The following is a 26,960-nucleotide window of genomic DNA, read 5'->3' on the forward strand; positions in this document are numbered from 1 at the left end:
AAAATACTCTTGCAAGGTAGAAACCCAGACGCAACAGTGCTATATTAACATGTTGAACTGGCCAGGGTAGAGTCAGTGTCCAAGGTGAGAAAAATTAGATGTAAAATTATTCTCTCCCTCTGTCCCTCAAGAGCATCCCATTAAGACAGCTTAGAGAGTAAGACATTCCACATTGAAACCAAAGCAAAACAACATCCAACTACCTCCTGTCACTTCACACATCTGTGTGATTGCAGATTCATCAGTGGGTACGCTCCCTAGTTGCTCTGGTTCAACAGAAGAAGCTCCTGGCAAACGCAGCACTAGGGCAAACAGCCTTTGATCCCAACGAAATGGTTCTTTGGTTAGTTCACTTCCAGGTAAAGGAGAATTCAAAGGAAGATGAAGCTAGTAAAGAAAGATTTGAAAGCTTTAAGGGATCAGATGCTCATTTGAAGATATGTACCCAAACAAATCATCAAAATAATGGATAAACTGAAGGACCACTTTTCTGCTCTATTAATCAGTGCTATCAAACCATAGTCTGTGAACTCCTAGTGCCTATGGAACTCAGCAGTGGGGCACTGGGAGAGAAGCTGGTCCACCTTTCTTAAAAAGTGGTCTGCAGAATGAAGCTGAATTACCACCAATATAAATCTAATTCATAATTCTTTTAGCACACTGTCAAGATGCAAATTCACAGATTTTAAAACTGAAATTCTTTTGGGAGTCTTGTTAACAGTTAAAAGTAAGTTAGTGTTCCCCGTAGCCATTTTAAAAAGTAAAACAAATATGAAAGTCTTACCTCCTCTTGAACACCAGCAGTATGTGTCAATTTGTTTCCATCCGTGATGGTAATTAAAATAGATGGCTCTAAAAAGAACGGGTTTCTCCCCTAGAGAAAGAATAAAAACATGTAAAATAGTAACAAATAATATTTAATTCCATACTTCAGTTAAACTTGTGTTGGTCTGTAAACGTACTCATCAATTTACAGCACATAAAACACAGTATCTGCCTTTAAGAACTTAAAATGCCAAACAATCCTTATAAAAGCATGACATGGTGTTAAATCTGTGGACATGTAGAACTTCACAACCGAAACGATACTGCACATCAAAGCCACACAGAACTTCAGACTGACCACAAGTATAGAACTCAGACCCCCTCCCGGCCCATAAAGTCACAGGTTCCGATCACTTAAGCAAAAAGTGAGCGTTAGGAGTAGACCCTCTATGACACTAAATAGCAACAATATATCTATATTCCAGCTGGCTCTCCTTGCAGGAGAAAATAAAAAGATCAGTATACTGTAAAATACATTCAGGAGAATTAACAGTGGGAAAATTAATCATCTTTAAAACTGGGCCTTTTTTTTTTTTTTTTTTTTTTAAAAACAGATAACATAGTTCATTAAAATACCATACTGAGAAGGCAAACATACGACATAGCAAAGTTTGAAATAGTTATTTGATAAATGTCTACAATTTTAAGATTCCAGGTGTACGTGCATGCACACACAATATGCACCAAACACAAATATACACAACACGTTTCGATGTGGCTTAGTATGTGACACAAGAACTCGAGTTTTAAAAATGGAATCTATTTGTAGTTTATGAATATTGATAGTACATAACACAAGAACTAGGGGTCATCCTATGAAATTAATAGGCAACAGGTTTAAAACAAACAAAAGGAAGTACTTCTTCACACAACGCAGTCAACCGGTGGAATTCGTTGACAATGGATGTTGTGAAGGCCAAAACTATAACAGGGTTCAAAAAATAACTACATTAGTTCATGGAGAATAGGCCCATCGATCGCTATCAGCTAGGATGGTGAAGGATGCAATCCCATGCTCTGAGTGGCCCTAGCTTCTGTTTGCCAGAAGCTGGGAGTGGATGACAGGGGATAGATCACTCAATGACTGGCTGTTCTGTTCATTCCTTCTGAAGCACCTGGCATTGACCACTGTCGGAAGACAGGATACTGGGCTTGATGGACCACTGTTTTACTATAACCAGTTCAAAGCAGCCCCCTCATTTTACTCATACTCCATCACCCCCCCGACCCCGCTCCAGATATTTAACAATATCCACAAAGCAGCAATGGTTACAAAGAGCGTTTGATAAAATGTGAAGAACAAACATTTGTTACCTGTCCATAATTGTCTATTCCAGATACTAATCTATTGAGATTTAACAAGTCAAACGAGGATCTGAGAGCCTGCCCGAGGGTAGTTAATCCTGAAGCTTGGAGGTTTTTCAGTTCATTCATGAATGTTGCATGATTTTCCTTCCATCCAGCCTGTTATGTAGTAAGAGAGAGAGAGACAAAAAAGACAGTTTATTGGTCACTTTACTAGTGATCTGGCAAACATCAACTGCAGGGTCTGATCATCACTTTTCCTCTCAGAGGCAGATTACATTTCTCATTAGCAAGTAGATCCTATTGTGCTTGTATGATGCATAGATTTAATAAATAAATAAAATAAAATCAGAGGAGCCACACAAGTATCTTCCCACATAACTGCAATGTGTACAGAACATGAAGTACACAGTAGAAAACAAACTACAAACAGTATTAAGTTTTTGAAACAATGACTCTGTCTATTTAGCTCTTTTTATGAAAGCTGCAGCAAAGCAGAAGTGACTAATGGAACTATTTGGGTACTTCCATGAGAATGAGAACATTTGATTTAAAAAGTGTGTCAAATGAATGGCATTTAAAAATCAAACATGAATACCTAAGGCATTGTGGTGAATGAAGGAGCTGCAGGGAGAGCACAAGGAGCTGCTCTTGCGGTGCTCTGCAACTCCTCCCCAACCAGCCTTACCCAGGGCTAGAAAAACATGCAACACGTGCTCAAGGACTAAGCCTAGTAGCCCGTGAGAGATACCAGTGCCGCCACATTCTTGCTGCCCGCTCAGTGCCCACCCCAGAACTAGAAAGATGTTAGACAGCTGTGTATCATTAACTGGGGACTTTTAATACTGTATAATCAGCCAACTTAGAGAAGTTTTACAAAAGTGACTCACTATACTTCTCACTTTTCTTGTATTTCCTTTCCCTCCTGGCTTTACTCCATTTACGTTCATATACAGATCGTGCCTCTTTTATGCTTTCCTCTACACTTTTCCTCCACATCCATATTATATATTGTAAAAACACACTTTTCTCCTACCCCAGTTTCTCTACGTCCTACCTTATAATTCTAACTCTACTTTCTTCCGTCACTTCTTCCTTGCTGCTGGAAACTGGCTCAGATTCCTTCCAGGTTGTTTCCCGGAACCCTTCTATCTCTTTAGCAGACAGACACTTTCTAGTTGAAGACTGATAGTTGCAAGGTCCCAATCCCTCCCCCAGTGTTGGAAGGGAGAAGGGACATTGTGTCTTGTCCTCTGCATCCCAGAGACTCCTGACTGCTGCAATGGGGAGTACAGAACATCTCTCCAATATTTATAGTTCACTCCCTCAGCTACCTGGCTGCTGCAAGGAGGCAGGTGTGTACATGTGCAAGTGTCATTCCACCCCTTACCCCAAGCCTCAGTTTTGAGTCCTCTACACTGAATAGTGCCAATCCCTTCCTTTGATGCTGCTCAGAACTTACCTGAGCAGCAGCAGAGGTAAACTAACTCAATTCTTGTTAGTTTTGCTAATGCCCACCTAACAGAGTACTGGGCCTTGGAAGGCATGCTTGTGTCCCATGCACCTGTTACTGCCCTTTGAAATACCAAACTGTGGTTGTAAGCCATATGTCTGCTCCTAGTCATGTGTTCTACAGGAATTTACATAGAAAGTTTCCTGTCTCTTTAGGCAACTGGGGGGGGGGGGGGGGGGGGGAAGAGAACCTCTGCAGCTATCAGTTAGAAGGCCAGAGTGGGAGATAGCTGCCAGTGCTGACTGTGGCAGAAAGACTCAGCTGAAGCAGACTGTTAAGCTCTGGGAGAAGAGCTGTAAGGACCAGGAAATCTTGGTGATAAGGACTAAGGCAAAAAATAATTAAAATCTTAAATGCAACTTAACACTCAAGCCTTGTCCTAAGTCAGTCCTTACTGCAGGTTCAATGAAATATTCTTCACTTCCTGCTGCTTTCAATGACGTATGTGTAATTTGGGTATCTGTTTGTAGAGCACTTTGGAGAAAACAAAAAATATCTTTATAAGCAGTAACCATGTTCTCAGATCCTTATCTGCTCTATCTCCAGCCACAACAGGAAGAGTAAAAAATTAAGTTTCATCCTTAACTTTAAATGCAAGATCTATTTAGATGAAAGATGCTATAATAAAAAAAAAAAAAGTCACTAATTTCTTTAGAGCAGTGGCTCTGAACCAGGGGTATGCGTACCACTGGGGGACAGAGATCTTCTAGGGGGTATATCAACTCCTCTAGATATTAGCCTAGTTTTACAACAGGCAACATGAAAAGCACTAGCAAAGTCAGTACAAACTAAAATTTCATAGAGTTATAACTTGTTTATACTGCTCTATATACTATATTAGTGTTTCTCAACCTGTGGGGGGGGTCGTGATTTATTTTACAATTATAGAGAAAGTAATTAAAAATGAGAAAAAGTAAGTAATTTTCCAGTAATATTGTGATAAAACACCTTTGTATTTTTTTGGCTGATTTTGTAAGCAAGTTTGCAAGTGAAGTGAAACTTGTTGTATGCAAGACAAATCAGCCTCCTGAAAGGGGTACAGTAGTGTGAAAAGTTTGAGAACTACTGCTTTAGAGTAATTCTATGTTGCATCGAAGTGAGTGAGTTATATTACACAACATGCAGGACAGTTTGTAAAAAGTTATTTTTAAAGAGGTGACAGTGTACGTGGCCCTAAATGAATGGACATAACATTCTCCTTGCCCTAAATATATCTTGAATAATATTTTTATTTGGATTTCAAGACCCCTATTGGGAAAATGGGGTGAATGAAATGGAAGGAATCTAGATTACTCAGAAGATTATACTGAGGGCAATTTTTTATTTCTATTTAGTTAGCAATTTGAATCCAGGTCAGCTCGGTAGTATCCAAGAATTGATATCATAAAATGGCTATTTGGTTGGCCAGCATGAAATGAGTTAGACTTCCATCCAGTTGTCCACATCACAGCTAAAGCCCCGAGTCTCAAAAAGGGTTAGAATTGAACAGAGAAAGAGCCTTAGCTACTGTGGCATGGTTAACAGTAGTTCTCCAGAACAGAAACTGCGGCACATTAGCAGGCCAACACAGGGAAGTGTACCAACTTGTGATGTACCAGTTCTGCAGAGAAAAGTTATCTGCAGGAGTCAGTCTCACACCGTGCACAAGTGCCAGCTTTCATTTTAAAACCAAATTTAAAACCACTACATGTAGTGGAAGGTTTTTGGTCTTGCATTCATATGGCTTCTTTTCTAAAACAAACAGAAGCCATGTGAAGTTGAGACATACGAAAGTCTGATTAGTTTGGGTTGGTTTTTTTGTTTGTAAAAAGAGGAGAGAAGCCAAAACTCACTTGTTTTGCCCCTTAACTATATTTAAAAAATTGTTTTTAAAAAAAAATGAAGTTTGGGACTTTCCCCCTCCCCGAAAACAAACTTGCATCAGTGGTTTTGGTAACAAACTTCCCTGCTCCTCAACTCTACCCAGCCACCCTCCAAATTACATGTTCAGTGGTCTATTATTGTACAGATGCATTGACAAACTTGTAGATTTGTGGGGTGTCTTAAAAAAGCAGCCAGAGCTTTTGAAAGAAGCAGTTTTTGGTACAGAGCTAACTGCAACTGAAGATTTCATCCTTTGAAACTGAAGACACTCATTTCCAGACTTCAGGGCCTCCCAAAAGGTATTTCTGTTCTGATGCAAGATAAGTGTTGCAAATGATCTTAAAGTGTCAGGCAACTCCCAACAGATGCTATTACCCCACCTGCTGTTCTCTGAAACAGAAATCTCCAATGGCAGGACACCTGATTGTGTACTTTAAAGTGCTACATTAGAAGCCCTATGAGTAAGGGCAGGGTGTATGCATAGTCTCTAATCTCTTCAAACTAAGTTTGTTTTTTGAGGGGTAGGACAGCAAAAAGCTCAGAGAAAGACCAAGGCTAAGAGCTTTCAGACCTAGTCTGAACTCCTTGATATCTTGAGAGCCATCATTCAGTGCCCCAGAAGCGGAGGAAGAGTATGGACTGGGTACAGATTCCCAACCTCAGCAATGCAGACAGCCCTCCTGCATTCCAAGATCTGCCCCACAGATATTTCAAGATAGTCTAATAACCACGTAGAAGAATCTCCACCTTTCAAAAGCCCTCATTTTGTTGCCTCTAAACAAGTTCTTTCACCCTGAATCTTGGCAGTGGGGATTTTTGGGCCAGCTCCAATTCTTTTGACTTAACTGAACAATTACAAAGGACCTCCGAATCCTCCTAACTCTTCAGTACAACTGCTAAACGTCATTTGGTAGGAACGCCTGCCAAATGAGTTAAATTTCTTGGTTGTAAACCAGGTCCCAGGCCCAGCTCAAGATGTGTTTTCTGAAGAATGGTGTTATACATGGTTCCTGATCTCCTTTAACATATGGATTGGGAAAGTGACAGAATACACGCTTATGGAAGCATAATTCTTTCATGTCATAACTTTTGAATGATCTTGAGAGCATACCTGGATTTCCTCCAGTATATTAACAGGATGTCTTGTATATTTCTTTTTTGTAATGAGCGATTCTATAGGGCTATTCCATGTGAGTGCAGGGAATACAGGATTTCCCTAACTCCACACCTTGTTTAAATAAATGCCTGTGGAAGCGAAAGTAGTGTTTTCTGTCAATTAGTGCAAGGCTTGCTTGGAGGACATTAAAAAAATATCCAAGTGAACAGTACAAAAATCACTTCTGTAATATGGTTCTCTTGGTGACTCTGACCTAAGAATGTAACACTGAAAAATGACAGTGGTATTCAGAGTACTCCAGGAGTTGAAACTGGACCTGGGATTGAGGATTTCTGTGTTCTTGCTCCTCCTCCCCGTCAATACACTGTTAAAAGTATCCTGCAGAATTATTCAGAGTAATCATTTCTGTGCTCGTGTCAGCAGCAGCCTTTCAAAAGTGGTTAGGATTATAAATTGCTGCCTTGGAAAATGCTACTGTGAGGGAATAGTTATTTTCATCTGCAGGTAGGAATACTATAAAAATGAAAGGGAGCTGGAGATGCACGCATTGAAACAAGGAGAGTTAAAGAGGCCATGTATGCAAATAGACAAGAATAAAGTCAAAGCCCTAGAACAGTTATATTTTTGATTCCTTATACATAATTCCAGTTGTGAGACTTCAGTTTTTTCAGGTCTTCAAGTACCCAATTCCTACTGGATCATTTTTATGCACAGAATTTAACACTGAGTAGAGTACATCTTGGCATATAAAATGAAGTGTTAATTTACCATTACTTGAAAATTTAGAGGAAAAACTGAACAGAATTGAATTTTAATGGAATGACCTTCTGGTGAATATGAAGGTCTAATGAGGTACTTATACTGTACTTGCTTTACTGGGCATTTGTGAGAATCACACACCTGCTGCCCCAAGCCATGATTGGGCAAAAAGGGATGTCAATCAGCCCTCTGTGGCACTAAACAGAACTTTCAAATATCATCCTCTGGAATCCTGAAGCTTGTCTTGTGAAATACAATTCTTCAATCAAAGACATCTGGTAGCACTGCACAACTATCCTGTCTCCTTCCAGACAAAAGCTGGAGAGACCTGCCAAGGGAAGAGAGAGGGTCCACCAGCTAAGTGAATAAAAATAAAGTAGCAGAACTAAGCAGTACAGGAAAGATAAGAAATTAAAGAGTCAGTTAAGTTTAAATAAATAGTTTTACTAGCTGGGAAAATTAAGGTAACTGGTGTAGGATTCAGTTGAGAGGCCTGGGGGAATCTTCAAAACAAATGTTTGAATTAAAAAAAAAAAAAACAGTAGGTTTTCCTAGTTGTTCACTTTAAGTTTGGACAAAACGCACCATCCTCATGAGAGTATCAAAATGCAAGAGAATAATAAGCAGACAAAGTCCCTGGATTTTAGATATGTACAGAGCAGGACGGATTGATTTAATCAAAGCGATTTAAATCACAAGGTGGAGGAACCTGATTTAAATAACTGATTTTAATCAATTTTCCCACCATTTGTACACTTCAGTTATTTTCTAACAAAAGGTGCACTTTCATTGGTTGATATAACCATTAAAACATGTTGATTTACAACTAAATAGAGCCTTTACACTAGATTTGGTACATCTTTTTGCTACCTAGCAGGGTACACTGTAACTATATACGTTTATTTAAACAATTATGTAACTCAATATTTTCAGATTCTTGTTAATTTTACATTTTAGTAGGTTAGAAAATTGTGAATGACATGCTTTTTTAGTAGAGTACTAACTTTTTGCTCATGATTTGTGTCAAGCTGCATTAAAGGATGGTAACTGGAATTTAAATACATGAAATAGCATATACATTTATCTTTAAAGAAAGATAACCTTGCATGTTCAACTACATCTCTTTTTCACACCCCTGAGCAGGACTGGATCCTCTAAGCAATCCAGTGGAAGGTAGAACATACAGTGTAGTTTTATCATGCAATTCTGTGATCCAGTGTTTGTCCTCTCTCATGTCTTTGGGCTAGTCTAGACTAACTTAAGTTTTAGGTCAAGATAAAACTACATTGTATATTCTACCTTCCACTGGATTGCTTAGAGGATCCAGTCCTGCTCTCTCAATCTAGAGCCTATTTCTAAAGTCATTCTTTGATACTACATAAAGACCTCCTTCAAGTTAGCAGGCAATTTAATTTTGGGGTGCCAAACATCCTGTCATTTTTCTTACTCTGCCTGTGTGCTTCAGACAGGCCAGCACTTGAAAAACTCAGCCAGGGAGAGCGGCACTCACCAAGCTGACAGTGCTAATGGTGAACAAGCAATTTTGAGCCCTAAACACTGAAACCTAAACCCACCCCACCATTCCTTAGAACAAAACAGTTTAGACAGCGATCTAGTGTCTTTGAATTAACCCTTAAAATTGACTTTCAAAAGCAGCAAAAGATAATAAGAGCTCCTTTTCAGTTTAAGCACATTAAGTAAGTTATACACCTGGCCAAAGAGAAATGGCTAAGGGCTTCCCAAAAATATTGGCAGGCTTGTAGTGATCTTCATTATTAAACTAGTCTTGGAGAAGCACCTCTCTAGACACGTGCTTATACTCCCTCTCTGAGACCATATACCATCTGGAAGCACTGCACTGTGTTTAAATTTTCATGCATCAAAAGTGAAGTAAATTCACAGATTGAAATAATTTGCTCTAAACTCCACAAAGTATTCACACACATATAAAAAGGTCTGCAGAAGTGTCATTTGCTCTAAAAATTGCTTTAGAAAATCAAGATAAACAAATAGTTTGCCTATGCTACTTACAGCCTTGTAGATACAGGAATTATTTCAGTTTTAACATTCTACTTTTCACTATTCATGAGGTCTTGTTTTTTGTTAGGCATTCCACTTGGGTTAGTGAAATTAAATCAGTCCATTTCAGCTTTGGATTCCCTTCCAATAGCACAACGTTATTTCTTTTAATTCCAACACAGTAGAGGATTTAAATAAAAATTAGGGCTGTCGATCAACTGCAGTTAACTCACGCGATTAACTCAAAAAAAAATTAATTGCGATTTTAATCGCACTGTTAAACAATAGACTACTAATCGAAATGTATTAAATATTTTGGATGTTTTTCTACATTTTCATATATATTATATTCTGTGTTGTAACTGAAATAAAAGTGCATATTATTTTTTATTACAAATATTTGCACGGTAAAAAATGATAAAAGAAATAGTATTTTTCAGTTCACCTCAGACAAGTACGGAAGTGTAATCTCTGTCATGAAAGTGCAACTTACAAATGTAGATTTTGTTGTTGTTACATAACTGCACTCAAAAACAAAACAATGTAAAACTTCAAAGCCTACAAGTCCAATCAGTCCTCCTTGTTCAGGCAATTGCTAAGACAAACAAGTTTGTTTGCATATACAGGAGAATATGTCACCAGAAAGTGAGAACAGACATTCACAAGGCACTTTTGTAGCCAGCATGGCAAGGTATCTACATGCCAGATATGCTAAACATTTGTATGCCCCTTCTTGCTTCAGCCACCATTCCAGAGGACATGCTTCCATGCTGAGGACGCTTGTTAAAAAAAAAAAAACCACCACTGTATTAATTAAATTTGTGACTGAACTCCTTGGGGGAGAACTGTATGTCCCCTGCTCTGTTTTACTCACATTCTGCCATATATTTCATGTTATAGCAGTCTCGGATGATGACCCAGCACATGTTGTTCATTTTATGAACACTTTCATTGCAGATCTGACAAAATGCAAAGAAGGTACCAATGTGAGATTTTTAAAGATAGCTACAGCACTCGACCCAAGGTTTAAGAATCTAAAGTGCCTTCTAAAATCTGAGAGGGACGGGGTGTAGAGCATGCTTTCAGAAGTTTTAAAAGAGCAACACTCTGATGCGGAAACTACAGAATTCAAACCACCAAAAAAGAAAATCTACCTTCTGTTGGTGGCATCTGACTCAAATAATGAAAATGAACATGTGTCGGTCCACACTGCTTTGGAATGTTATCAAGCAGAACCCGTCATCAGCATAGACGCATGTCCCCCTGGAATGGTGGTTGAAGCCTGAAGGGACACATGAATTTTTAGCGCATCTAGCACATAAATATCTTGTGATGCTGGCTACAACGGTGCCATGAAAACGCCTGTTGTCACTTTCAGGTGACATTGTAAACAAGAAGCGGGCAGCATTATCTCCTGTAAATGTGAACAAAACTTCTTGTTCAACCATTTGCTCAGACAAAGAAGTAGGACTGGGTGGACTTGCACGCTCTAAAATTTTAAGATTGTTTTATTTTTGAATGCAGGTTTGTTTTGTTTTTTAAACACAATTCTACATTTATAAATTCAACTTTCATGATAAAGAGATTTCACCTAATACAAGTACTGCAGTGCACTGAAAAATATTATTTCTTCTGTTTTTTCACAGTGCAAATACTTGTAAAAAATATAAAGTGAGCACTGTAGACTTTGTATTATGTGTTGTCATTGAAATCAATATATTTGAAAATGTAGAAAACATCCAAAAATATTTAAATGGTATTCTAATAATTTTTTTAATTGTGTGATTAATTTTTTTAATCGCTTGACAGCCCTAATAAAAATATTTAATAATCGTTGCATTCCTATAGTGCTTTCAATAACTGAAAGCAACTATTTCATTGAGAACATTTCTATTAGTATTAAGAATAGCAAGATCTCTTCTTCCTTCTGTTCCAAAAACAGACCAGAGAAGCATTAACCACTTGAATAGGTCTTTAAAAATTTCTCAGCACATTGCCCTTTCAACCCATCCAAATTTGAGAGCATTCTCAAAGAGAGGCAGCCATCCAGTTCGACACATCGGGGATGGTACCAAAGAGGAGGTCCCAGACACTTGTCCTTCCCTTCCCTCTCAGCAGCAACTCCCTTCATTTTCAAACTCCTTCCATACCATCTTTATATTCTTTGACTCACGTGATACAGAACCCAAGAACTTAGCTTGAATTTTACCACTGTGGAGAAAACTGCCTCACCACCACCACTCCTTCCTCCAAAAATGGAGACGGAAACTCTTTAAATAATTTCAATTTTTAAAAAAGTGCACTGTCTGAGGAAAGACCGATTCGGTTTCCCATCTACAAAATGATGGTTATAAGAAAAAGGCCAAGCTTGCTTTGCTTTTTCAAGACATTCTTTCTTGAATAGGTGAAGAGAACAAGATCAAAAGCAGTGCTTAACACTGAGTGCATAAATACTGATTACTGTGACTGACAGCCTGTCAATAAGCTCTTTTTTCATGCTGATTCTTTCTTAATTCTGTTTCATGGTTTTTCATGACATTTCAAAAGTCACACAACATACAACCACATCAGGCTACTACAGCCACCAAAACCCTGCTCTTGTGTGTAGAGACAGCAGTACACATAGTCCTTTTCAGAGGGATCTATGGCACTGAGCTACAGGTACAAGACACGTAAAATTTTAATTTCCATTAGGAGGAGTTCAATCATAGAATATCAGGGTTGGAAGGGACCTCAGGAGGTCATCTAGTCCAACCCCCTGCTCAAAGCAGGACCGATCCCCAATTAAATCATCCCAGCCAGGGCTTCCTCAAGCCTGACCTTAAAAACGTCTAAGGAAGGAGATTCCACCACCTCCCTAGGTAACGCATTCCAGTGCTTCACTACCCTCCTAGTGAAAAAGTTTTTCCTAATATCCAACCTAAATCTCCCCCGCTGCAACTTGAGACCATTACTCCTCGTTCTGTCATCTGCTACCACTGAGAACAGTCTAGAGCCAGCCCAGGTAGTTGAAAGCAGCTATCAAATCCCCCCTCATTCTTCTCTTCCACAGACTAAACAATCCCAGTTCCCTGAGCCTCTCCTCATAACTCATGTGTTCCAGTCCCCTAATCATTTTTGTTGCCCTCCGCTGGATGCTTTCCAATTTTTCCACATTTCTTGTAGTGTGGGGCCCAAAACTGGACACAGTACTCCAGATGAGGCCTCACCAGTGTCAAATAGAGGGGAACGATCACGTCCCTCGATCTGCTGGCAATGCCCCTACTTATACATCCCAAAATGCCATTGGCCTTCTTGGCAACAACGGCGCATTGTTGACTCATATCCAGCTTCTCGTCCACTGTAACCCCTAGGTCCTTTTCTGCAGAACTGCTGCCAAGCCATTCGGTCCCTAGTCTGTAGCAGTGCATTGGATTCTTCCGTCCTAAGTGCAGGACTCTGCATTTGTCCTTGTTGAACCTCATCAGATTTCTTTTGGCCCAATCCTCCAATCTGTCTAGGTCCCTCTGTATCCTATCCCTACCTTCCAGTGTATCTACCTCTCCTCCCAGTTTAGTGTCATCTGCAAATTTGCTGAGGGTGCAATCCACACCATCCTCCAGATCATTTATGAAGATATTGAACAAAACCGGCCCCAGGACCGACCCTTGGGGCACTCCACTTGATACCGGCTGCCAACTAGACATGGAGCCATTGATCACTACCCGTTGAGCCCGACAATCTAGCCAGCTTTCTATCCGCCTTATAGTCCATTCATCCAGCCCATACTTCTTTAACTTGCTGGCAAGAATACTGTGGGAGACCGTGTCAAAAGCTTTGCTAAAGTCAAGGAACAACATGTCCACTGCTTTTCCTTCATCCACAGAACCAGTTATCTCGTCATAGAAGGCAATTAGATTAGTCAGGCATGACTTGCCCTTGATGAATCCATGCTGACTGTTCCTGATCACTTTCCTCTCCTCTAAGTGCTTCAGAATTGATTCCTTGAGGACCTGCTCCATTATTTTTCCAGGGACTGAGGTGAGGCTGACTGGCCTGTAGTTCCCAGGATGTGTTGATCTATTTGTAAAAGTGACCTCTTACGCAATACTGAAATACAAAGTTGAGTAGCCAAATCCTAATTCATCTAAACATTTGTGTTTCCCTGCATTAAAGTTAATCCTCAAAAAGTACTGACTGACACCCATAAATCTGCTAGTAAAAAGCTTCTGATCATCAAATCAAACTGTAAAATGCAAGTTTGAATCACAGCTTAATGTAAACTGCAGGCATTCAGAGTAGAACAATGCTGTCTGCACCAAGGAAAACAGAACAGAGATACCATACGACCGCCCAGGGGATTTTTGTTTGTTTTTTATAATATATGTTTGTATAAAAATATTATATTCAAATGTAGCTCTGAGGCAAGTAAAATAATCAATACCATCAAAGAGCAAACTGCCAGCAAGACAGGTCTTGTTACCCATTTAATATCTGTATTTTTAAATAACTGATATCCAGGGTTTAATCTGCAATATTTTAGACGTTTAGATGGCTATGATCAAAAGCCCCATTTTTTTTGCTGCAACAACATCAAGGCTATCACATATGCTTAAGTAAATGAAAAGATACAAAACACAAAGAGGTCATCATAACCCACCATTTCAAAATATATCAGTATTTAGACAAGGAACACAAAACTATCCAGAATTAGTTGCACTCAGTAAACAAGTCGCCATATCAGTATGGTTTTGAAGTAGTATGAGATTTTACAATATCGACTTTAATTCTGTATTTAAACCAGCTATGTGTTTCATGTAGTAATTTATGAAGATGGATTATAGGGACACCATCGTTTAGAAACAGTAGGTACTTCTGGATTATAAACTTTGATAAGTAAAGTACACTCCCAACAGTGCAAATAACATTCACAGACCAAAATCTTTAGCTCTAAGTCAAGGTTAACCAAAAGTGCTTTGTACACTTCCAGAATGTCAAGTGCACGGAGTTTTTGGGCAGTGAATTCCCCCGCTCCCTTTTTCTTTTTTTGAGAAAGCGGGGGCAGTGAGGGTGACATGATTGAGACACACCAGGAAACTTCCTGGGACTACCTCATTGCCACTCAGGATGCAGCTCTACGCTTCTCCTGGCCTCTCCATTCCTCAAGCAGGACTGGAGGGACGAAGGACGGTAGGTGGTAACTGATGGGCTGCAAGAAGCATATCTACCAGCTGGAGGCATCAAGAGGAAATGGAGTAGAGCCCCATACTCCACTTCAGGGTCTGGTGTAGGGGAAGGTGCTTTGCACAACCCTCTATAGCATAAGGCTGCAGATGTGTGAACTCAGTAGGTATTCTCCTCCCCTTCTCTTTCAAAGTCCACCTCAGCCCATTATGGAAAACCAATTTTCTAAATAATCTCCCTATGCACATGGACTTTACAGAATTTTGAAAATTAAAAGCTGTTCATAATGTGACAGACCATAACTGAGAATCTCTTGCCCAAATGACCCCAACTTGTACCATTAACTTTACCCCTGTGCAAAAACACGTTATAAGAAACAATTTTGAAGATTTTGGGGGGTTTGGGGGAAAGAGATGGCTGTATCTCAGGAACCGCTTGCTCAAATATGGACCACTAACCTACTCCAGATCCTCATGAAGCACAGAAATTGTCAGGTTAATCCAAGCAAGCATGTGGACTTCACAGCACTTAGAGAAGTCAGCTGTTAAACAGTAAGAGTCTCACCTTAACTACACAGGTGCTACTACCTCACTATAATACCGAGATAAATGTTGGTCAGTTCCACTGACAACTAACAATAATATTGTTAAACTGTAGGCCTTTGCTTATACTAAAAATCTAACATTAGCCAACACAATTTTTTAACACACACACACTATGGTTTTGTTTCAAGCTTAATAGAACTAAAATTAACTTCAAGTCCCTTTATCTTTAACAGCAAGCATAAGGAAGATATTTGCTTACACCCTATACATGAATAGAATTGTTCATATCACTTCTTGTAAAAAGTTCACATGAGAGAGCTAAGCCTACCTCAATACTCTCTGGTCAGTATTTTTTTAGCTGAACGTACAACATTTTAATACCTTGTTTTGTGGCCAGTTCAAAAACAAATTTAAAAAAAATCAGTAGTTGAAAGAAAAATGTAGATGTCAGTTTGAAATTCAAACTAAAACAACTGATCCCAGAGACATATCTTCTTAATACCCACGCACTACACAGAAAATGCAAGTACCTCAATCTCTACAGGGAATTAGGGACAAATGGATAGATCAATACAAGTATCAGGGCAGTTACAGATTCTAAATTGAACACAGAATGTGATTACAAGGACACCACTTAAAATGCATATTCTAGACACGAACCAAGTGCTTCACTAAAACCTTGTCCCTAGCTTCACTTGTTGCTTGTGTTTAGAACAGCTCCTCATATGATCCTTTTCATCTTTATGTTTAGAGTCTCCAGCAAATATTAAGTGGAATCCATGAAAACTGAATTTGATAGAGTGTAGTTTTAAGTATTCAAAGTCTACTCAAGGTTTTCAGTGTAACAATAACAGAGATTATATATTAAGATGACAGTTGGCATATAGTTAAGTGGTAGTGTTAATAGTTGCTCTGTACATAGCACTATACAGTGATGTTATAGATTCTGGAAATAGCTGCACTCTGTGGTGGATATATTACAATATTTGACTAAAGAACACATTAATAAGAGAGAAATTAGGGGGTGGGGAGAAAGAACAGTAGCAAGTTCCTAAACCCACAGTCCACATTAGTAATCAAATGGTTAGTTTTAAATTTAAGTTAAAATAAAGTTGGTTTACAATGGTGGTATTCCTCCCCCTTGTTTTCCTAATGCAAGTTACTCAAGAAGTTGATCAAGTTGTACAGTATTGCTAGGGCCCTACCAAATTAATAGCCATGAAAAACACATCAGGGATGGTGAAATCTGGTCTCCCCCAATGAAATCTGGTCTTTTGTGTGCTTCTACCCTATACTATACAGATTTCACGGGGGCAATCCAATCTGAGAAACACTGGAGGTCCTGACCCAAAAGGGAATGGGGCGGGGGTGTCATCGCAAGATTATTTACTTCTGTGCTGCCCTCAGAGCTGGGCAGCCAGTGAGTGGTGGCTGTTGGCTGGGCATCTATCACTGAAAGCAGCGCCCCACCAGCAGCAGCGCAGAAGTAAGGGTGGCAATACCATGCCATTCTTAGTTCTGCACTGCTGCTGGTGGCGGCTCTGCCTTCAAAGTTGGGCATCCAGCCTGCAGTCGCCACTCTCCAGCTGCCCAGCTCTGAAGACGACAAACACCACCACCTGCAGCAGCGCAGAAGAAAGAACAGTAGCGCAATCCCCCTTATCATAACCTTGCAACCCTCCTTCCCCCCCGCCCCAAACAACTTCTTTTTGGGTCAGGACCCCTACAATTACAACACCATGAAATTTCAGATTTAAATAGCTGAAATAATGAAATTTACGATTTTTAAAATCCTATGACTATGAAACTGACCAAAATGGACTGCGAATTTGGTAGGGCTGTAAGTATTGCATGAAGACAATGAATCTTTGGATAGTGGAGCTCCCTCTAACTAATCTGTAAATCAGACTCTTACAACTGAACAGCCATTTTTGTGTATGTATTATGGCTCCATAGCTAAAGCTGAAACCAGAATATTCCAGACAATTAAGTCACTAGATATGCATTACTTTTACCCAGGAATACAGATCCACGCAAGTCATGAAACTGAAGTTTATCAGAGAAGCAGCTTTTCACATTAATGGTATTTTCATATTATGCAAACACAGGCAGCCTTAAATTCTGTGTATTCTTGTTACAGTAAGTTCAAAATATCATTTTTGTACCCTTGGATTTAAAGTAAGTCGACTATTCTCCTAAGGGAGAAACATTTTCAAAACCCCAAATGAGAATGAACACATTATAAGCAATTAAGAATAAAGGAAGAGTATTTACAATCTTATAGTATTCATTATTGCAAAAGCTAATAAACACACATTCACAATTTTGAAAATCAACAGAATGGTACATCATATAGTTTAAAAAGAGAGTTCCTGCCCCAAGGAGTTTACAATCTAAGTTATTATGTACATTTTTATTACAGATTATAAAGCCACGCTAAGAAGCCTAGATCATAATTTAGTCATTCTTGTGGATTCTGCCTTGGTATTTTGATGAAAAAACAGCATGTAGTACACAAGAAACAAAGAGCATTTGGCAAAGAAACGTGGAGACAACTCCCTACTCACTACAGAGAAGCTTTTCCACTTATTTGCAGGCAGTCTTAGGTAGAAATACGTATTATGATTTTACAATTTAAACTTGTTATAAAAAGTGACTTTAGCATTTGAAATTAATTAAGCCTCTTAGTGTAAACATTTCTGCTTTTATCTAGTAAGCCCTTAAAGCCATCGGATGTGTCTATGGAGCTGTCCATGATAAAATAGGGAGCCAAGTAAAAAGACAAAAAATAAATGGCCATAGTGGCTATTAGTGGTAGGGGTTAGTGTCAATCTAACTTTTCCAAGGAATCCTATCATTTTATACCATCAGTGTCTCAAGTAAGCATATGCAGGATCAGGGCCTTAATTTGCAAATTCCAGTAGACACAGAGCTGCTTAGATGCTTTACATAAGATCAGTGTAGCAATCCACACTGCCTCTCCTTTTCATTGGTTATAAGCAGCCAGTGAAAACAAGCCATCTAACTGGTCTCCAGTTAGATGAATAATAAGACTTTTGACAGCTGACTGGATACAGAGCACATAACTACATCAAGGAACCAGTGTCATTTCTACACTGCTTTCTCCATTTAGAATTCAATTCCTTATCAGAATGCAGTGCTTCTTCATATTTTTTCTGAATAAACGGGAATTTAGAGAGCTCCATCAATTAAAAAAAAAAAAAAAAATCTCATATTTCCATCTGAAAGTGGTCTAAAAATATTGCTAGAAACAACTCTTATCCTTACTGTAAACTAAAGAAAAAAAATCCTCTGCTTTTTCAGTTTTTTTGTGCATTTGTCAGCACTGTGTATCACTAATTTGCCATTGCTGACATTTGCACCCCCTTCCCCAGGTTCTACAAGAGGAAGTTTACTAGAAACCACAGCTGAAAGTGGAGATAGCAGGAAGGAATGTGCATCGAAAATAGGGAGGGAGAAGAGCCTGAGCATGTTTGCTATTGACCGTAGGCCTATCCAACAAGAGGTATACACTTTTTAAAAGAGTGCTCTACCAAAAAAATGAAATTTAAATGATCAATCAAAAAATCAATCAAGTAGTATCCCTTTAAATTGAAAGCTACCAGTATTCCATGGTATTTCCACTAGAGGACAAATTTCATAATTCGCCCCCCCCCCCCCCCCCCAAAATTTCAAGTGAAATTACTACTCCGTTTTAGATTTTAAAATGCATCCATTGGGGGCCTCCGCATGCAGAAGTATGCCTCGCACCCAACAAAAATACCCACCATTTTATTTTGCTTTAATCTTACTTGCTAAATCCAAAGATTGTCCAACTAAAAATAGAATCAAGTAGTGTGTCCTCTGGTCACCTTTCTTTAGGACTACTGAATCAAGCTACCAAAAAAAATACTGAATATTACACTTGGAGACAGAACAGCTAACTGTGGGGGAATTATTACAGCTAATAGACAATTATTCCCAAGCAAGCAACAGTAAGTGGATTCCAAACCTGTTTTGTTCTCAGGGGGTAATAGTCATTAGGGATTTGCCCCAATCTCCCTTCAAGCTAAATTACTTCTGTTAAGCAAATGAATTTAAGAGAACAAACAGAATAAGAACATTTGTTAGTTTTAAACTACCTACTGTAATTTATTTGTTCATGCTCAAAGTCACCACTCAAGGGGGAAAAAAAGACTATGTAGAAGAATACCAGGGTAATGGAAGCCACATTAAATCGGTTAGAACAAGATTCTTCACCCAACTTAGGACTTGTTTTTGGGGGTTGGCTGAAGACTACACATGATGGAAGATAATTTTTTTACAGCATTTAAGTAGCGTGCACAAGGCAACTTTTGGCAAAATGGAACAAATCAGAAATCATGTCTCTGCACTGTCCCTTTTATACGACCTTATAACAAATACTTAAAATGTATGTATTAATATTTAAGTGATTCCTTCTGCCCACCAATCTGACTTGCCTCTTGACTAGATAATTTTGAAGACATCTCACGTTACTTCAGCTACAAGTGAAGAGAAAAATGTTCCTCTTGCCCAAGAGGAACAGAAATTCCTCTTCTTCTCATCCCCAACTCAGAACTCCATTTCCTTCAACTCACCCTCGCTTCAGAGTCATCTTTGACCCAGAACTCTCCTCTTCCAATACCTTGTGACTGGTGACCTGCCTAAAACCACCTCCACAATACTGCCCATTTACACCACTGCCTCAACTTCCACTCTGCTGAAATCACCATCCTTCATCTCCTCTTACTTTAGACTACTGGAATTTCTTTCTCCATGGCTCTAAATCAGAGCTCCAGGTGCCCATATGAGCAGAATGCTTCTGCCAGATTTCTTACATACACAGAAAAGCATAACTACTTCACTTCCAGCCTCACACAACCCCATTCAGTGCAAGATACTGTTCAAGTTACCTCAAATTAAAAGTCTATGGATTTGCTACAGCCTATCCAAATGGATTCTCTGTTGCCCTCCGCACAAGCCTCTTTCGACTCTCCATGAGTTGGCCATTGCCAACATGAGAGCCTTTATAATATGCAGCACCTGCCATCTGGAACAGCTTTCTTACTACTGTCCACCTCAAGACCTAACAGTTTTCATACCAGAGGCAGAGCAAGTTCTCTGACCCAATGACTCTGAATTCTCTACCTCCAAAGTTATACAAAGAGACCCCAGATCTCTGCCTGCACCAGAGTACACTGAGTTACTCTCCGTCACAGAGCCACGTAGGCCATGGTAGTGCCCACTGCCTTCACGCAGCAACCATTTCATGATGAACAAAGAGAAAATCTGATTTGTTTAACATCATTAAGTATACAGACTTCATATCAAAAGACAGACTACTGACAATAGAGAAACTAATCCCAAGCCTCACCAGCTTCCCTAAAAAGTAACCAAGCTGGTAGGTATTATTTTAGTACCCTTCAGTGGACACTTACATAGGAGCCTTCCAGAAATTTCTACCACCTTCAGCCAACAAACGCAGCCAACCTTGACAAAGGTACAGACCCTCACGTAATGGTTTCAGAAAGTCAGAAGAGGTTACCAGTGAGACACCCAAAAAGTCTCATAGAAGTCACCATCCTCCAAGACTGGAGAGATCATCTAAAGGTTACAAGGCCCGCAGTCAGAGCAGGAGAGGAAGAGGAGCAACAAGCGCTAGTTAGAGCTCTGGGCTAGCAAGTCTTGTCAATTCTTCCGATACATTTCCAAGATCCTTCCTTTTCTGTCTATCAAGATGGCTCAAATTCTTGTCTATGCACCGATCTCTAGTCATGACTACTGCACACTACTCTTTTCCCGACTCCAAGACCCACAATTCCTCATCTAGTTCATTCAAAACACAGTTGAAGTAATCTTCCTTCCCTCTCATTCTGTTCCCTACCCTTCAACTATCAACACATATAGATCCCCATTTTTTAGTACATCAGATTCATGCTCCATGCAGATACCTACAGGGCACTTCACAAATCTTCCCCCACTATTTATCCAATTTTCTGTACGTTCCCATGCCTTCCCAAAAATTCTCACTTTGACCCCCATTTCTCTGTTTCTCCTACAAATTTTGGCACTTTCTTCCATAACTCCCCTATATTTCATGTGTTTATACAGTAGGCGTTGATACAGAAATGTTAACTGAATACATTGTGTAGAAGAGTTTTGTGGGGCGGTAAACTTCATTAATATGTACTGTAGTTAGAACTCTGAGTTAGTTTAGCAACAGCTCCGAAATCACATTTACATATTACTGCACTCGGTCTCAGGAAACCAACTACTGGCCCAACTCGTTGGATCACCAACTGAAGTCAATACACTATGTGACAATACAAACAGGAATACAGAACTCCTAATCCTAGTCCCTGAAATAAATTAATTGTAAATAGTTCCAATACTCGGATTTGTGAGCAGATCATTTATGGAGCAGTTCATGTTAAAACAAAGTCTCATGACCTAAAACAAAAATCACCATTTCTGGGGAAAATGCCATATAGAACACCGCCAAGAACCAAGGGAAGGCCATCTCACTGTCACCGGCCCCACTGAAATCATATCAGTCACAAGTGTGTAAGAGAGTTCATGAAACCAGTTAGTCTGGATAAGACTGTATTAGTACTTCATCATGAGATTGAATAGTTACCTACAGCACAGGCCGCAAAAGTAATTTGGGACTGTTTCACAAACTGTAGAATAAGTGATTGACAAAATGAGATTTTATATTATTAGTGAAAAAGCAGCAAATAAATTAAGAGTTGACCAGTCTTCCTAAAAAAGGAAACAAAACAAGTCTATACATATGCCCAAGGATTGCAAGACTGAATAACTTGGAGATCTCAGCATCCCGCAGAACCTACATCTGTTGCCATATATGGTTATCTTTACACCAATATTCAGCTCGGTTCTCTATGCCATCAGGGAAAATGGCAAGAGTAACAGTTGCTGGGGATGCAGGAGGAAAATTTCTCTCCTCATCCCCTTCCAGAAGAAATTTTTGGTGCTCTACATAGCACCGCCAGATCAGTAACAGCCAGGCAAAACCGATTAAAATGACAGCTTCGATCAGTTGTGCCTGCTTAAGACAGTGGGGAGATCTACAAGTAGGAACCAAAACCAAACATGCCATTCTCTCAAACGGGAATTAAGAGTGTGACAGGAGTGAGAGATTCCTGCAATACCTCAAATTAAGTGTAAGCAACTCCTGGACATGACACAGTAAATCAGAATCAAAGTAACTTGCACTATTGTCTCTGCATAGCTACCAGCCTCTGTCTAGTAGCATATCAGCAAACTCACTTAACATTTCATTAAAGTCTTTTAATCTGGAAATTAGTGCTTTTCTTAAAAAAAAAAAACTTGTAATTTTTGAAGTACTACAAATAAAACTTCCTAGATCGTTCTCAAAATAAATAACTTGCCATCTACCAAGAGAAAACCTAACAAAGGACCTGATCCAAAGCCCAAGTCAGGGGCGTTTTTCCATAGACTCCAGTGGGTTCTGCATAAAGTCCATTGACAAAAGATATTTTAGGTGCAGTTTTATGCATCTCTAGATACCAAAAAAAATTGATTTAAAAAAAATGTAATATGTTGGTCTTTATTTAACCCTACAGATTTTAGATCATATTTAATCATCTTTACTATGCATTGCTTTCCGTACAACACATGGGGTATGGAAAAGAGAGTAAGTTCCACTGATTTCAGCAGGTGACCTCTTCTGCCTACCAGCAAGCCTTCGCTAGTATAAACATTATAGACTGTGGCAGCATTGTTTTATATAGGGCACCCTCCGTTAGCAGGGGTCAAGTAAGGCAGTGGATTTAAAGTACTTTTAAGTAAAATAATTATAGGGCTATAAGTTACACTGAAGTCACAGCCCCCCCTGCAACCAAAGGAATTCTGCCGTCTTCTGGTAAGGTCAACTCAGCTAGAGTTGATGGCAAGGGCTAAACAACTACACCGGACCCTCGCTAGAATGTGCATCTATATAGCACGAATTCGCATATAATGCGGTCACAGCCATGGATCCCAAATTTAATTACTTTAATTGCATATCATTTTAATGCGGTCCTCATGTTAACGCGGTACTGGGCATGGATCCCAAATCCCACATTCTAGCGAGGGTCCAGTGTATTTCCTAAAGTTACCAATGAAACAAGGTTGTGATTCCCTCTCAATAAATGATACAAACAAGAGAGCAAAGCAGTTGACAAGGGAGATTAGCTGCTGCTGCACAGATATTGGAATATATTTTGTAATCTTACATTTTCATTCTTAAATTTACTTTCTCCTTCCCCAACCCAGAAAAAAGGTCTTGGCGTATCCACCATTATTGTTGTTGTTTGATATTAGTATTTCCTTTGCAAAGTTTTTATTTGGTAACATATACAAATCTGCTTGGCTACTTTTGAACTAGAGATAGAGGAAAACAGACTTGATTTAAGTCCTTAGATATTTCCCATTTAAATACTATGTTCATATTTACAATACAGGATACAATCATGTTCCACGTGCTTTTGATGATATGCAAACTACTGAATTATGAAAAAATATTTGCAGGCTAAGCCTGCTTATTCTTAAGAGAGAAGAAAAGGAATATCTTACCAAGCTTCAGAAAGTAACTATTGTTCACATGAAGTACCCAATTCATGTTATTTTTGTTTTAAATGATGCACTGTGTGCCACACAACACTATGGACAAAACACATCAGTTCCCATGTATTTCAATTGCTATGTACCAACATTAGTAGTACGTAGAAAAGCACTACTCATTGGCACAATACTCCAAACATAGGAATTTTCTTTAGTGAGCCTTGCATGGCATGTGATAATAGCCTATATAGTATTCCTATTACACAGAGTTACAAGCAGATGCACTGACGCTGGAAAACCATAAATGTTTTCCTTACATCATGTCGTGTGCAATATAACAAGAACAGGAAAGTGTGTTCTCACAGCTAAGACTGCCATGACAAAGACTAGGCTCGCTGTATTTAGTCCTGAGTGGAGAAGAGGAGGGAAATATATTTCAAACCATGCTGCAGAAAACCTTCCAGTGTTGTCAGATTAGAATGCCAGCTAACATTTCTTTGCCAGAAATTAGGAGATTTTAACCCAGAGCTCAAGATAGATCTTCATGAATGCAGAGACAACAAAATGACCCCTTTTGAGAGGGGGGAGGAAAGGTGTGGAGTAGCAAACACAAAATAAATGCTGACCTATGAAAGTGTTATCAGCATTTCAGAGAGCAGACTGCATTTCAAGTGTGTGAATTTAGTGCTGGTTAAAGGCGGAAGATTCATGGCTCCAGAAATAAATTTCTCTTCCTACAGAAGCACTGCAACGTACACAGCATCAACACAAGCACACCCATGTCCCACCTACATTCTTTGGCCATCACCTGCAGAGACCATCCATTCTCAGCTTCTCTGCTGGGACTGCCAACAATGGTGGCGTTTGTTATGTGGACATCAGCCTACTTTATGCTGGGCTAATGCCAATCAGATGGTAACTAATGGTAATTACTGACATGTTAAAACAGAAAAGAACGCTAATGGAATACCTATGCCCAGAGCCATTCAATGGATCCATTTTACGAGTGTTCAAAACCTCTCTAACACTGAAGAGTTTTGTGGTGTGCTTTAATGAGACATTTAAAATTACATTCATGTGGACATCTCAGCTGCTTGGAAGTCATGGTCTGAGAAGCAAACAGAACTATCACTAAGGTGGCCTATTTTTTTGACATGTTCTTGAGGTGCAGCAGCCATGGACTACCTGTCTCAATCCTGAGAAACAGCAAAAATGGGGGAAGAGAAAGACACACACAGTGGGTCAAATTCAGCACTTCCGTGTGTAATCACAAACACCTGTGCAGAGTGACACTATCAAATCAGAATGATAATGTTTTACACCCATGTTAAACAGCTGTAAGTCACAACACATGGCAATGCAGCACCACATTGTCTCTCTTCAATTCCTGAGCTGCACCTTTAGCAGTAGGTGTGGGAGGAGGAGGAAGAGACAGGCCCAGTCTGTTGCTTCAGTCACTAATGAGGGAGACACACCAAGGTGAGGCATAGAAAGGCAGCAGCAAGTGTGGGGAAGAGATAGTCAGTTGCCTCAATCTTTGTGCTGCAATATAAGCCGCATGTGTACAGGGAAACGGATTGCTTCCAGGATGCTGCTCCAATACATACATTCCTGCTGCTGCAGAGAGTGGGGGGGAAGTCTTTTGCCCTAATCCTTGTGCACGAAGCACGGCAATGGGGTAGAGATGCACACTCTCGTCTAGGCTTCCCTAGCAACAGCAGCAGAACTGGAGGCAGAAGCAAACTCTGCTAAAGGAGGGGAAAGCGGGGGCAGCAAAGGAAGGAGATAGGGATCATGGGGGGAGAGGAGAGGAGAAAAAGCTTCAGAAGCCCCTTCCTCCAATCCTTGTGTAGCAGCAGCCAAGGTGTAGTGAGAGAACTCTCACTGCCCTAGATCCCAGTGCCTGGGGCAAGGGGGACCATGACCCACACTAGCCTGGTCTCTGGGGTCCCAGTGCTTAGGGAGGAGCAGTGGCACCACGGGGATGGGGAGGCGGGAGACACACTGTCCTGGTCTATCGGGCTGTGTGTGTGGAAAAGGACCTACACGGTCCTGTTCCACGGGATCCTGGTGCAGAGGCGGGGTCCAGGTGTCCCCATCTATTGGGTCCCAGGAGGAGGGACAGACAAGAACCACACTGTCCTGGTCTATAGGGCCCTGGCGCATGAGGGGGGAAGGACTGACGAGACCCGCCCCGCCCCGGTCGCCCCGGCGAGAGAGGGCGGGGCGGGACCCCCTGGGATCGCTCCTCAGGGGGCGAGACCCCCACCGCCCCGGGGTCCAGCCTGGCTGGCGAGGGGTCGGGCCGAGGAGAGGCGCTGGGCGGCGGCGGCGAGGCAGGGGCGGAGCCGCGCGGCGCAGAGGCCCGGCCCCGCCCCACGCTGGGGTGGCGAATCACGCTCCTCCCCCTCCTCCATCTCAGCAGCGCCCTCCGCCAGCCTCGCTCCTCCATACAAAAGCAAAATGTCCGCCATCTTCACGGGCTGCTGCTGTCGCCGCCGCCGGCGGCTGCGCCCCGCGGGCCGGGCGCGCGGAGGCGGGCGTTACCTTGATGCAGTAGGGCGGCTCGTCGAAGGTGACCAGCATGTACCTGTCCCCGCGGCTGGCCGGGTCCCGGGCCCGCAGCTGCGGAGAGAGCAGAGAGGCGGCGTTAACGGGCGGGCGCGGGGCGCGGGGCAGGCGGCCCGCCCGGCCCGCACTCACCTTCATGAAGAGCTCCACGGCGCCCTTGGCGATGTCCAGGTAGCTGGTGCCCAGGTGCGCCCGCTGGTTCATGGAGGCCGACGTGTCTATGAGGAAGAGGAGGATCGGCATGATCCCGGCAGCGCCCCGGCCGGCCGGGCGCCCCGCGGGGGGAGCGGCTCAGCCTCCCCCGCCGCCTGCAGCCCGAGCGCTCGCAGCCCGTGGCCGCCGCCTGAGCTGCCTGGCTTCACTGAGACCCAACTTCTCTCCCCTCAGCCTCCGGCGGCACCATGTGACCAGCCCGCACGCCATTGGCTGGCCATTATACCGTCGTTTGCATATTCATGAGCAGGGGGAGCTGCTGGGGCGAGGGCCCCCCCCTCCCTGCCAGGGGCGGGCTTGGTTGCAGGGGGCGGCGCCGGGCCGGGCCGAGGAAGGGGCCATAGCCGGCGCGCGGCCGGGCGGGGCTGCGCTGGGAACTTCCCTGCAGATCTGGCCCGGCGAGCGGCCGCAAACCGGGGAGCTGCGCCGTGGGCCATGCCGGACTCCCAGGCCAAGGCGC

General features: G+C 41.2%; 1 protein-coding gene across 1 annotated transcript in view; it reads right to left on the bottom strand.

Moving 5' to 3' along the window:
- The window catches only part of LOC141993263 (integrator complex subunit 6-like), a 53,245-nt gene extending 26,715 nt beyond the window's left edge, over positions 1-26,530 (bottom strand). The window contains exons 1-5 of the mRNA XM_074962727.1: positions 26,420-26,530; positions 26,264-26,341; positions 2,140-2,289; positions 785-874; positions 204-387 (exon numbers count right to left, since the gene is read on the bottom strand). Coding sequence (XP_074818828.1) covers positions 204-387; positions 785-874; positions 2,140-2,289; positions 26,264-26,341; positions 26,420-26,530 — 613 coding nt within the window. The remainder of the gene's footprint in view (positions 1-203; positions 388-784; positions 875-2,139; positions 2,290-26,263; positions 26,342-26,419) is intronic.
- Positions 26,531-26,960: the final 430 nt, after the last annotated feature.

Source organism: Natator depressus, chromosome 9, assembly GCF_965152275.1.
Source record: "Natator depressus isolate rNatDep1 chromosome 9, rNatDep2.hap1, whole genome shotgun sequence".
Lineage (NCBI taxonomy): Eukaryota > Metazoa > Chordata > Testudines > Cheloniidae > Natator > Natator depressus.